General features: G+C 40.0%; 1 protein-coding gene across 1 annotated transcript in view; it reads left to right on the plus strand.

The window, feature by feature from the left end:
* The window catches only part of cdh16 (cadherin 16, KSP-cadherin), a 45,439-nt gene extending 31,904 nt beyond the window's left edge, over nucleotides 1–13,535 (plus strand). The window contains exons 13-18 of the mRNA XM_034680821.1: nucleotides 3,360–3,601; nucleotides 3,701–3,831; nucleotides 4,248–4,487; nucleotides 9,898–10,014; nucleotides 11,039–11,155; nucleotides 12,317–13,535. Coding sequence (XP_034536712.1) covers nucleotides 3,360–3,601; nucleotides 3,701–3,831; nucleotides 4,248–4,487; nucleotides 9,898–10,014; nucleotides 11,039–11,155; nucleotides 12,317–12,417 — 948 coding nt within the window. The 3' untranslated portion in view covers nucleotides 12,418–13,535. The remainder of the gene's footprint in view (nucleotides 1–3,359; nucleotides 3,602–3,700; nucleotides 3,832–4,247; nucleotides 4,488–9,897; nucleotides 10,015–11,038; nucleotides 11,156–12,316) is intronic.
* The last annotated feature ends 924 nt before the right edge of the window (nucleotides 13,536–14,459 follow it).

Consider the following 14,459-nt stretch of genomic DNA (forward strand, 5'->3'; position numbering starts at 1 on the left):
ACAGAAGAGTAGGGGTCGAGGTAAGGAGGGATTTGTAAAGGTCGAGGTAAGGAGGGATGAGTAGTGGTCAAGGTAAGGAGGGATGAGTTGGAGGGATGAGTAAGAGTTGTGAAAATGAGGGGTGAGTAGGGGGGATGAGTAAAGGTCGAGGTTAGGAGAGATGAGTAGGGGTTGAGGTGAGGAGGGATTTGTAGGGGTAGAGGTAAGGAGTGATGAGTATGGGTCGAGGTAAGGAGGGATGAGTAGTGGTTGAGGAAAGGAGGGATGAGTGGGGGGTGAGTAGAAGTCGAGGTAAGGAAGGATGAGTAGTGGTTGAAAAAGGGAGGGATGAGTAGGGGTCGAGGTAAGGAGGGATGAGTAGGGTTTGAAGTTAGGAGGGATGAGTAGGGGTTGAGGAAAAGCAGCAGAGGAGATCTTTTTTCAATAAAAACATTTTCGCTTTTAGAGATGTTTTAGAGATTTGTGAATCAATAGGAGTGGTAATATTTTAATTAATGAATACATATGTCGACAATTAGGTTAATCAAGCATCAGAGTAGGTCACTTGTGTTTGCTTTTAGTTCACATCTCTGCGTTTCAAAGTCCTGATTTCAGCTCAATAACCTTCAATCAACCCAGAACACACAGATAAAAATAGAGACTATAGCCAGTTATAACTTCCTCTCATTTTCTCACCTAACAGTGAAAGTGAGGTTATGTGAATAAGAATTTCCACAGACAGATAACATTCTCTCTAGGATAAAGATATCTAGTTGGATCATCACTTGCGACCATGTGATTTTCCGTTAAGAGCGGTTTGAGTGACGATAGCCACGAGAAGGTCCATGCACATGTTCTGCTGCACTGATCACACCCTGAGTAGTTTGATGCGTCACTTCCAGTCCACAGCAGTACTCATGCACCCTCCAAGGTCTGCGTTTCTTCTCCATGGAAACAGAGACGCACTCAGCCTGAGCAGCATGATGTCAGACAGCACTGGTTTGAAAACGTCTAGTTTCAGCCTGAAAGAAAATGACTATAAAGGAAAAAATCGAAGAGAAAATTGCACGACATTTATTAAATTCAATACAGTTAAATAAAGACATTTTTCTTTTCTTCCTTTTCTTCAACTGGCTTTTTAAAATCAGTGAATGATGATAAATATCCAAATTACAGACTCACAACCGTGGTTAATCTTTCCATACCCTCACTTTGAACTACATATTTAATCCTCCAAACACTGTTACTATTTTTAGTGTCCAGATTAAAGTAATCCTCACTTGAAATCTACTCCTCCCAATTTTTCTGCTTAAAGTTGGACCCAAATATAGCACATATTAAACAGCAGAAATAGATGTGTTTAAGAGTTTAAGGATGGATTTATTTATTCATCTGACAATGACAATCTTTTACCATCGAGAATGTGTGTAGTGACCACCTTCCTGAATCATTCCATATAAGTTTAATAATGGTCCTACAAATAAGATTAACAATGAATCCAGCTTCCTCAGAGATATTTATTACATTGTTGAATAGCTTGTGATTTCAGTGCATCACTATGGAAAATGATGTGAATGAACTGGCTCAGTTCCCTGTGCTCATGTGACTGGTTTGTATTGGAAATATAGCAGCTAGTAAACCGAATTTCTTGGAAGGGAAACGAAGGGAACCGGACACAGGGGAATGTACTTTGCTCTTCTTCCGACCTTATACGTCATGGAGCCTTTCAAATGGAATTTATTCGACTGAATTCATTTTCTTATTTGCCTTTTAATCTATTCCTTGTGAGAGTTGAGAGGTTGTACTTTGCAAATGTTGATAACTTCTTTGTAACTTGGGTGGTTATTAGTACTTTAATGAGGATCAGCTGACCCAAATGAAAATAGTGTAACTTGTGTGGTATTTAAAGCGTGAGTGAATGGAAAATCACACTGAAAACTAGCAGCTTGAAACATTGTTTACTGTGGATGTGACTATCAGCAATTTTCATGGGAATAACTTTATTACCAAAGATGAGATCTAGTAGCTAACCAGATACTTGTGTATGGGCTCATTAGGGGCAGGATGAACACTTGGAACAAGAGGTGCAGCTCACAGATTTTTGAAGAACCTCTCATCCACTCATATTCTCAGTAATCACTGCGCTTCCTGTTTGACAACTTGACATAATAATAATCTTTATTTATAGAGCACTATTCAAAATCTGCATTACAAAATGCTTAACAATGCATCAAAGGACAGGTTCAAAATCATGAACATTTGAATAGGTCTTGTATGAGGCAAAGTAATGTTACATGTTATTAATGACTTTTTGCAGATTTATTTAGCATTAGCATAGTTGAGAAATTGTTGTGGTAAAGCATGTAAAAAATATAATTGGATTTTGTTGTTTTATATACTATTTTAGTTCCTGTTTTGATGAAAAGACACTTACTCAAATATAGGATTGTGTGGCTAGACTGGTTTGGAGTCGCACGTTTTTTACCGTGTCTGTCTTGAATATTGTTTATTAGAATGGAATCAAGCATCATCTGTTAATTTTTGGTTTTGTGACACTGAAGGGACACCAGAATAAAGTTGTTTTTATATTATACAAAGGCTCAAGAGTGGATGATTGCTCTGGGTGCAACAGGGAGACATGAGTAAGCCAGGACTTCCAGCTAGCAATGCAGTTTTGTCAGCTACAGGCCATATAATTAGTGCGTGTACCATTACTATTAAAATATTAAAAAAAACCTAAAAAGAAAAACCAGACCCTGTGCAATACATTTTTGATCAAATGAATCAAGAAATTCAATGAAATGTTTTAAGAAAAGACTCTAACGAGAGCACAGAATCAGCCAACCTGACATACAGTATTTTACATTTTATGGGATTATGTCATTTATGGGGATGCATGCTGGTGCAGTGGGTAGCGCTGTTGCCTTGCCGCAAGAAGGTTCCTGGTTCGAATCGAATGCCTTACTGTGAGGAGTCTGCATGTCCTCCCCGTGCATGCATGGGTCCTCTCCAGGGGTCCTGCTTCCTCCCACAGTCCAAAAATATGCTCACCAGGTTAATTGGTCACTCTAAATTGCCCATAGGTCCTGGGTGTACCTTGCCTTCTGCCCAATGGCAATTTCTGTATTATAGGCCATGCCCAAATAGTTACCCAGAGAGCCAACTTGAGAACAAGTTAAAGTTGATTGAAGTGTAAAAAATATCCAACAAGTAACATTTCTTTTCAGTTCCAAATTGACTATTCCTCCAAAATGTGGCAGGAATTGCAAAAAAAGTTTTCCTCAAGACCCAAAATGGCAAACATTGTTCAAAACATAAATATGTAATAAAATGTGTCTATGTTTATTAGTTTCTCTAACTGTGTGTGTATGTTTCCACAGGTCTTGGACTTTGAGCGTGAGAGTGAGTACATCCTCGTGATCAGTGCTCAGAACCCGGTGGCTCTGGTCCGTGGCAGATACGGACCTGCATCCACAGCGACTGTCTCCATTTATGTCGACGACGTGAATGAAGGTCCGATCCTGTCTCAGAGCCACTATGAGGTGACCGTCAGAGAAGGAGAGGAACCAGGACGGGTGATCGCCACCATCCGGGGATACGACCCTGATTCTCACCCAATCAGGTAACAATTAATAAACGCTCAGAGGATGATTATATGAGGCGGTAAACTCAGAAGGACAGTCGTGATGTAATTTTGTCATGCATGTTCTCTCTCTTTCAGATACTCCCTCCAAGGAGACACAAAGAAATATTTTTCTATTGGGAAGTATTCGGGTGAACTAAAGACGGTGCAGGCCTTGGATAGAGAGGAGAACAGCACTTACACCATGGAGGTCATTGCAGTGGATGGAAGTGAGATGGCTTTCATTATTTTTATAACAACCACATAACTGTCTGAATGAAGTGGTGTGTGCATTAAATGTTCAATGCTGTTTAGTTGACATAAGCCTCTGTGCAAGGTGAGAAAGATTCTCTTTGGATTTCTATACTTGATTTGTTACAAAAGGTGCAGTCACGAATCTCCAGTCTATTTGTGCATGCTTGATAGAACAAAGCAAACACATATACAAAAGGTCATATACCTGCACACATGCTGCATAGTTAATACACTATAAAGTGAGAACCTTGAGAATAAAGATGTGACAGAGACAAAAGAGCGAGCTCACAGTAGCAGTGAAAACTTTAACAACAAGCAAAGAGTTGTAATGTACTGAACTCAAATCATCATAATCCTGAATACAATAAGTCTATTTTTTAACTGTCCTCAGGAAACTCATCCTTATCTGCCTCCACCCTGGTGACGGTCCAGATTCTGGATGTGAATGACAACAGTCCAGTGCTGGTTGGTGATTACTCCTGGAAGTACCTGTGCACGCCCCGCTGGGAGGACCAAGCTCTGGTGCTTGCCTCTCGGGACAGTGACGGGCCGCAGCACGGAGGCCGGCTCAACTTCTCCCTGCGCAGTGACGCCACAGTCCGACGGAACTGGAAGCTAACTCCTATAAATGGTGAGGTGAACGCAGACGAGGTGAACCCAGTCCACCCGCTGCATGCAGCACGAATGTTATGATTCACAGTGAAAAGAGAGGAGAGTGATGTACGACAAGGTAAATAGAATTGAAGTAAGGAGGAGAGAATAGAGGTCGAGGAAAAGAGGGATGATTGGAGGTTTCGATAAGGAGGGATGAGAAGTGGTTGAGGTAAGGACGAATGATAAAAGGTCGAAGTAAGGAGGGTTGAGGCAAGGAGGGATGAGTAGGGTTTGATGAGTAGGGGTCGAGGTAAGGAGGGATGAGTAGTGGTCGAAGTTAGGAGGGATTAGTGGGGTTTGAGTTAAGGAGGGATCTGTAGGGATCAAGGTAAGTAGGAATGAGTAGGGGTCGAGGTAAGTAAGGATGAGAAGGGGTCAAGGTAAAAAGGAATGAGTAGGGGTTGAGGTAAGGGGGGATAAGTAGGAGTCGAGATAAGGATGGATGAGTAGGGGGGGAGGAAGGTAGGAGTGAGTAAGGTTGAGGTAAGGAGGGTCGGTAGGGATCGAGGTAAGTAGGACTGAGGGATGAGTAGGGGTCGAGGTAAGGAGGGATGAGTAGGAGAGGAGGGATGAGTAGATGTCGAGGGAAATAGGGATGAGTAGGAGTTGAGGAATAGAGGAATGAGTAGGGGTTGAGGTAAGGAGGGATCAGTAGGGGTTGAGGTAAGGGGGGATTAGTAGGAGTTGAGGTAAGGATGGATGAGTAGGGGCGGAGGTAGGGAGGGATGAGTAGGGTTGAGGTAAGGAGGGACGAATAGCGATTGAGGTAAGTAGGACTGAGGGATGAGTAGGGGTTGAGGTAAGGAAGGATGAGTAGGAGAGGAGGGATGAGTAGATGTCGAGGGAAATAGGGATGAGTAGGAGTCGAGGAATAGAGGAATGAGTAGGGGTCGAGGTAAGGAGGGATCAGTAGGGGTTGAGGTAAGGGGGGATTAGTAGGAGTTGAGGTAAGGATGGATGAGTAGGGGTTGAGGTAAGGAGGGATGAGTAGGGGTCAAGGTAAGGAGGGATCAGTAGGGTCTGAGAAAAGTAGAGATGAGTAGTGGTCAAGTCAAGGAGGGATAAGTAGGGGTCGAGGAAAGGAAGGAGGAGTAGGGGTCAGGGAAAGGAGGGATGAGTAGGGTTGAGGTAAGGAGGGACGAATAGCGATTGAGGTAAGTAGGACTGAGGGATGAGTAGGGGTTGAGGTAAGGAGGGATGAGTAGGGGTTGAGGTAAGGAGGGATGAGTAGGGGTCGAGGTAAGGAGGGATCAGTAGGGTTTGAGAAAAGTAGAGATGAGTAGGGGTCGAGTCAAGGAGGGATAAGTAGGGGTCCAGGAAAGGAAGGAGGAGTAGGGGTCAGGGAAAGGAGGGATGAGTAGGGGTCAATATAAGGAGGGATCAGTAGGTTTTGAGAAAAGTAGAGATGAGTAGGGATAGAGGTAAAGAGGGTTGAGTAGGGGTCGAGGTAAGGAGGGATGAGTAGGGGTTGGGGTAAGGAGGGATGAGTAGGGGTCGAGGTAAGGAGGGTCATCTTTGTGTTGGATCAGCCTACTTCTCCCTAACGCAGAATAAGGAATTTAGGTTGATGTCACAGAAATAAAGCTGTACATTAAGACATTATTGTTTAATGTTTTTTTTAAATGCAACAAGATAGCAAAAATGAATCTTCCCAAAGTATGATAAGAAATTTTAGTTTCTCTGACTAAATTAAATAAAAATTGGCGATGTGTCACGAGAACAGGCGGTTCAAGAAACAGACTGATCTGGCCTTGAAGATGTGCAAATTACCCTGTTCTATTTTCTTCTGCATAATTTCTCCAGTCCTATCTTGGATCGGAGGTGTGTTGTAATTATCCTTTTCCTTCTGCAGTAGTAGACTGCTAGTCCTGGGCTCATTTGATGTATACTCTCTCTCTCCCGCTATGACGTCTGTCATTAAGTCATTCAAACAGTTCAACCACTTCCCTCTCAGTTTTTTTTATCTCCCCCTTTCACTCCCCTGTTCCTGTTGGTATTGATTGAGCCCAGCTGTAATTATATCTTCTGTGTAATTTCTTTGGCGTCACCGCTGGGTTCCTGCCAGCTAATGGAGGCTAAAAAAAGGAGACTCCCAGAATGCATTGCACCTGTTCTCAGGCAGTAATGTGTGTACCAATAATGTGTGCTTTTGCCGGTATAATGTCTGCCGTACAGCTGCACAGTTTGAGTGACGACAACCACAACCTGTCAAAGGGAAAACTAGTGTGTGTGTGTATGTGTGTGGCTATTATTGCAATTCATTTCAAGTCTTTCAAACACTCTCAGATGTACTGGGTTGAAATGACTGAAAGTTCTTTTCACTGCAGAAATTCAGTTCAGCTAGTGAGGCAGCACTTGTTCCATTTACCTCCTCTGTCGATTACTGAGATAAACTCAATCTCTCCTGCTTTGCTAAAACACGTCATACTACAACACATGTAGAAACATGTGCGTGATCTTGCTTTATCCATCAAAGCAAGTGCAATCAAGTATTTTCATAATTGTGCAGAAAAAGAAACTTGTTGGTACCACAAACATAAATAGTAGTTCCCGGCAAGTGGTCACATCAGAGGCACAGTACAGATAGAGAACAGATGCATTAACAGCCTCTGCAGAAGTGCTGCTCGTCTCGTGCGTCTGACAAATGGAACATGAAGGGGGAAGATGGTGAGGTGTGAGGATGGAGTCGAAGACCCTCAGATAAGAGTTCAAACAGCTTGATAAACCACTTCTCTGTACATGACAGGGCTTTTACGTCATGCAGCCAGACGTGTATTTTAGACTGATTCACAGAGATAAGATAAAGAGACACACACTGCAGAGCTCTGAGTGCACACACAGCTCCATCAGACGTTCACTCTCTGTAGTTATGCTGCTGGATGGATGTTTGCTGGGTTTTGCTGAAGAAATTGTTGCAAAAAATAAGCCTGCATGTGAGGATTAATTAATGCATGAATATTTACATGTTTAATAATACATTTTATTTATATAGCGCTTTTCAGAAACTCAAATACACTGTACAACTGTTAAAATCAATACAAGCAAGGAACAAGGAACACATATCAAACAAAACAACAGTTCAATCACAAATTAAAAGCTAACTTAAAAAGGTGAGTATTTAAAAGACATTTGAATGCTGAAGGGTCAGAGCAGTTTTGGATATGGGAGTGAGTTCCAGAGGGTGGGGTCGGCTACGGAGAAGGCTCTGTCCCCCCAGGTTCGGTGCTTGGTTCTGTGAGGTAGAGACAGGAGGTTGGCATGTGAGGAACGCAGGTTACGGGAAGGAGTGTGATGGTGGAGGAGGTCAGTGAGGTAGGAAGGGGCCTGGTGGTGGAGGGCTTTGTGGGTGAGAAGCAGGATTTTAAACTGTATGCAGTAGGGGACGGGGAGTCAATGATGATGTTGGAGGACGGGGGTGATGTGGTCACGGGAGAGGGTGCAGGTGAGGAGGCGTTTATTCTGTAGGATGCAACAAAACAATTAGCTTAGTTCAACTCCCTTTCAGAAATAGAATTATTTGTGTGTGATTGCAAACGTAAGAAGTATAAACCATAAAAAAATAGCAGAGTTGCCTTTAATCAATCATTTATTCCTGACTACACCTGCTGTGATGGTAGATTTTGCTTCAGTTCGGCATGCTAGCCAAACTATATACGACAGTTTTATATGGTAAAAACTCAAAAATTACAGAGAGTATTTAGTTCATTATTCATCAGAATATCTCATTACACTTAACGCAAGACGCATTGACCCGACAAGTCCAGATAAAGGTCTTATTCAAGATATAACAAGCTAAATCAAGGACTTATTCGTTTGTTGTGAGTAAAAATGGCTGCCATTGCAGAAAGTTAACTTTTCTTCATCAGTTTCCAGAAACAAGGGGAAAAGAAAATGTTGCTTATTGCATTTTCAGTCATTTTTATACATTAAAGTCAATTCAGACTGTACTTTTGGAAAGTTAGGTCATAAAGATAAGATAAGATATTACTTTATTGATCCCCCGGGGGGGGAATTCAGTTGATACAGCAACCCAGACATAAGTACAATCAAGAAAGAAGTTTCAATAAGTACAAAATAAGTACAAAATAAAAATAAAACAAAAATAAAGCAAAATAACATAAAATAAAGTAAAAAATAAAATAAAAATGAAAATAAGTAAAGTAAAATAGATAAATAAAGCTAGAGTACAATTTGGATATATACAATGTTACAAATGGAATTTAAATTAAATAGAAGTAATTACAGGCAGTATTAAAAAATGTTTCAGTAGTGACAGGTTGACATGGTGTGATTATGGTTGGTAATGACAAATTAAGCAATAAATAGAAAGAATATTTGTATGTAATATGACCATGGGTTGTAGTTAGAATAGTAATGTAATATAACAAAATAAAATAGATTTATATCAGGACTTGTTGAGTTAATGCAGCTATTGAGAGATATTTTGACCAAATAATAAAACAATTACACTTGGTAAGGTTTGAGTTTTTACTGTGCATCTCAGACTGCGTCCTGGTTTATTGGGGCGATAATAGCTCAGAGATGTATCGAGGGGTGAGTGTCACAGTAGACGTAAGAGCCATAATGTGATCATGTAGGTTCACTGAAAATATAATGTAAATTTGTCATTTTTACATTTTTGGTCATTTTATAATAATTAATGAATGCCTAAATTGTCAAAGGGGAAATACATTCAGTGCACGAAGAGTAAATGTTGATTGGGTAGCTCCCCTTTCAGTGAACGAGGGACGTCACATGTTGCAGGCAGTGAGCGGTGAGTTAGAGAGCTGTGCCAGGTTCGAGAGCATATCGTTTCTCTACCGTTTGACACTCTAACAACATCTTTTCCATTAAAAGATTTAGACTGGATTACATCTCTTGTCATTCACGTTGGAACTTAAGTTACCGTACCTGAAGTTCTTTTGTGGCTTTTGACATCTAGAGGGAACCCCACTACATTAGACATTCTGGTGGGGAGAACACACCTCCCCTTTCTTTAATGTGCAGACATGAAAAGCCAAGGCAGGGAGAGCAGCAGCTAAGACCCCCGGGGTGCAGAGCACAGCGAGCATCAATGAGAATACATATGACACTGGTAAATTCAGACGCAGCAGGACGGTGGAGGAGCTGGGGTGGAGGAGGTGAAGCAGTTTGCAGGGGGAGCAGGAAGAGAAGGCAGGCTGAAGTTGTTTAAATAAAAGCCCTATTTTGCTCTTTTGTCTTTTCTATTATTAAATGTTTACATATATTGATTTGATGATGGGTAATTTTTTTTATCAAAATATTAAAAAGTAGCTTCAAACAACATGAAGCCCATAATTTAAACAATTTAATCAGCATCTAATATTTCGTGTCATATTCTTCAAACCAAGTGTTTTGTCTTGCAGATACTCACACCAACTTGTCCTTAAACATCCCTTACCTGGCCCCTGAGGTCTACACAGTGCCCTTCACAATCTCAGACAGCAGCTCTCCTCCCAGGAGCACCTTCATAAACCTGCCAGGTAACACCGACTCTCCTGCTGATGAGCTGAAGCCGGCACGGTGCGGTTATCAGACAGGAGCGTATAGGAACAATCGATACAGATCAACCTTCCTTGTGCCAGCTCGTCCTAGCGCTGCTGTTATTTAATGATGATGCAACGGGGCTCTGCAAATGATTTTTCCAGGCTTGTGATTACACAGCCCTCTTAAGACTGTGCTCTGCTCAGTGTAGCCAGCTGACACTTTATATACAGAACACACAACTTATCATACACATGTCAGGGTAAAGTGTGAGGGTAAGGGAATAATGACTGCAGGTCTTCACTGTGCTGGTATTTTATTGAGCCTGCCAGAAGTGTTGAGGTTAAATAAGGTTAGAATTTATACATGGTACAGTGGGGGTTTTTTTGCAGCAAAGAAAATACTTGTTGCTGCTACTTTCATGCCCCTGATTGATTAGGGTGATATTTTATATATACATGCATCAGCTCAGTGCCTTCATTCTTTCATCATGAGGTTCATTACAAGTCTGAAGTCTCAACTCATCAGTGCTCCCTGTATGCTCGAGATGGCTGGTCTGCATCGCCTACCTTTAGCAAAATCACTGGCATGTCCTTCATGAGGCGATTCTTAACTTGCTTTTTTTATTTTTTTTTTATTTTTTTATTTATTAAGACCCAGTCACAAAACTTGTTTTTGCTTTCAGCCCCCAGAGAGCGTCTTGAAATGGGAAAAAAGATTTTTAGATACGCAGGAAAGTTTGGGTTTGAGTGAGCCAGTCTCTTTAAATGTTTTTAAAAGAAGATTGAAGGCATTGGAGGAAACTGCATCAGCTTGTAGATGCTTTGACCGGTCACTTTCTGTTATGTGATCCATGATAAGTATCCACAGTATTGATTTGATTTGAAGATTCTTGATCTGACATAAACACAACACAGATTCTCTCCATGAGCTGCATTTCCTCTAAAGTCAGGGTACACTCTGTTGCATGACATTAGACAGCTCTGATCTGTGATTTGTTCTTGTTTTCTCTCCTCTGTTTAGTGACAGTGTGTCCCTGCAACGTCAGAGGGAACTGCAAAATGGCTGCAAAACAGCTGCCGGGCATGCCAACTATCCAGTCTGCAGTGGGCATCCTCCTTGGCACCTTTGCCGTCATAGGTAAGCAGACAGGGAGCTCTTATGCTGCAGTTATATGATATGATATAGCAATACAAACACCTGTCCAATGAGAATGTACCATAGATTTAATTGCAAGCTACAAAAAGTATCTTATATCTAAAACATTTTTAAAAGCAAACTCAAGACCTACCTTTTTTAGTCGCGCTTTTTAACTGGGTCTTATTCTGTAGCGACTACAAAGAGCCAAAAGATGCTTAGAGGCTGAGGTTGGGCCTAGTAAAGTGTCTGACGAGCTAATAGCAAAAAAACTAGTTTAACCTTTTATTAATGAAAAAGGATAATAAACTCACGATAAAGTGCACAAACAGATGATTAAAGTGATCAAAAGAAAATAGCGGTCAATAAAAAGAACGGAGACCCAGCTCACCCCCTCTCTCTACCTCCAAACAAAAGAAAACAGGCGGCCTAAATTAACAGAATATCCCCGCCCCTAACTCATGACCCGTAAATAACCTAATTAACTGACCCCACAATAAACCATATCGTAAACAAACAACAAAAATAACGCCACCAAAAATATACAAACAATAACCTACCCTTAACCTCAAAATACAACACTACAAACATTCAAATCCTTCATGGCTCCTACATATTCCATCTAACTTTATTTATTTTTATCTAGTTCAAATTTTAGTCACTTTTTAAGCATATACTGTCTTGTTTTAAATTATTATAGACATTTGTATTATTTATTCAGTTACTGTTATTATTTTTTTTATAAATTTAAAGTGGATTATTTCATTTTATTTAGTTATTAATTTGATTTTATCATCTTGTGATTTTTACAGATTAACTCTCAGTGTTTTAATATTTTATTCTCTTTTACTTTGCTGTATTTACTTTTAGTGTAGCATCTTAGTTTCTTTTTATGGTTTAATCTTTTTGTGTTTTATTATCTTATTAATTTATTTTATTTTGGCGTGTGTAATTCCCTATCTTGAGTTTTAACATTTGATTTTACCTCCATTGTTTCCTCATTAAGATATGATGACAGTGTTTCCTCAGTTCATTCAGCAAAATCTGAATGATCGATTGACTGATTGAAAAGTCCTTGTTGCAGGGCCACTTTGTATTCATTGCATTTACTCAGTTCATTCAGCCTGCGATAACAGCAATATTTGTACCTCTTTTGTTTTTCAGGAACCATCCTCATTGTTGTATTTGTGAGACTCTCCTACCAGAACCCCAAAGAACCGAGCAAAACTAACCAGGAGAGAGTTCCTCTTAAGACTTCAATCTAATCACAAAGGTATTGCGTAGTTTGTCCTGGTTTCTGCTCAGGCCAACTGCAACTCTGCTGTTGCTTTCAGGGTCATAAATTCATGAAATGACTGTGAATGTCAAAAAATAAATGTATATTTCAGTAATTTGATCTTTGTTGGATCGATTGGTTCAGTTGTTGCAGAATTAGAAGATATTTCAGACTAGTGAAGTAATGAATGTAATGTATTTAGGTTTGTGTCAGGGACGTGATGTTGACTTAAGTTTGTCATTTTTTTATTGCTCTGTACCTTTTTGTTTGTTTCTCAACTTCTATCTATTTACTACAGGAGAGAATGTGGGCCACTGATGTTAAAAAAAGAGAGAAAGGGAATAAAGTAAATAAATAATTCCCCTATTTCAAAGGTTATTATATTTATAATTAAAAAATATGTTTTTAAGTCATAACTCAACCAGAAAAAAACAACACGACTCTACTCTCACAACCTTCTCTCTATACTTTCTTGTATTTACTCTGCATGAAGAAGTTATTGATTTTAGTTACACCGGTCTGATATTTGAACTCTGATTCCGGATTATGATCACATGTGACAGAAAGATTGATGTAAAACCGTAAATCTGAGGAAACCTGCTTGTAAATTCTGAAATGTGATTTAACATCCTGTGACACATTAGCAGAATTAAAATGATGCGAGCACCATTCATGCATCATTTCTTTTCAAATCTGATGTTTTTGTTTTTGTGTTTGTTCTATTCATTTCACGCAGGTCTTAATGTATAGAATCCACACTACAGAGCTGAGCAGTAATGGATTTGGATATCTCTCATTAACTATAAGAAACACTTTCTTCTCTACCTGCTAGCTTCTGCATTACAAACCCAAACACTGTTAATGTAATGCGACAGTCTGAAATGTCATGTTTGTAACTTCATTAGCAGCGCACTCCAGTCTGTGTGATTAAGCCTTTATGAACGCTGACCCAGGTGACCTCACAAGCAGGCAAAGCTATATTCAGACCAAAGTGTGGCTATAAATAGATCGTGGAAGGTCCACTGGATGACATTTACCCAGCATTGTCCAACAAACCGATCACCTCCCATTCACAGAAGACAAACTGAATAAATGCTCTACACTCCATTATCATGTCATGACAGCTTTAATTTTGGAGTCGTGTTCATACAAAATATTTTGAACTCATTATTCAATAATGGCAAACAACAAAAATCTGGGCTAGTTCTATTCTTCTATACCATAAATTTGATTACAAATTAAGCCATTTAATGTTGGAATTAAACACATTTTTGAAGAAACTGGTAAATAAAGCTGAGGAAGTGTCAGAAAAAGCAACATATGTTTCTACGTGTTGGTGGAGACCAAATCAGAGCGGAAAGGTAGCAATACGAAGGCAGAATCTAATTTTATAAATACATTTTTACATTATCAAACTCCATACTGGGACCATTAGATGTTCTGCGCCATCATACACACACACTTTTATCAATCAATCAATCTTTAATTATATAGCGCCAAATCACAACAAATGTTATATAAATACTCTCTCCAAACAGAGCAGGTCTAGACCGTACTCTATGTTCTATTATTAACAAAGACCCAACATCAAGACAGGATAAGATCCAGTCCCATCTTACAGACAGGACTCAGTCTGATCTCATCTTAATCCACCATGAGCAGAGCACTTTGCAGCATTTAGCAAGTTACAGCGGCAAGGACAAACTTCCTTTAACAGGCAGAAACATCCAGCAGGACCAGACTCATGTTAGACACACATCTGCTGAGACCGTGTTGGAGTTAATTTGCACTTATGCACACAACATTGACATTTTCTCTTGGATTTAGATCAACTACCTATAGGTCAGACACACCAACAGAGCCCACTTTTCAACACCATTACCACCATTGATGCATAATTTGTTCTTTTTAGGTCACTTACAAAGGGAGGAGTAAGCCTCCTCGAGCCCTTCAGACAAGATCATTATTCCCTTTGACGTTGCAGCTAATCAACAGATTCTGTAAGAAAGAGCATAGTAAGGTGATGTAATT

Source organism: Notolabrus celidotus, chromosome 3, assembly GCF_009762535.1.
Source record: "Notolabrus celidotus isolate fNotCel1 chromosome 3, fNotCel1.pri, whole genome shotgun sequence".
NCBI classification, from domain to species: Eukaryota; Metazoa; Chordata; class Actinopteri; order Labriformes; family Labridae; genus Notolabrus; species Notolabrus celidotus.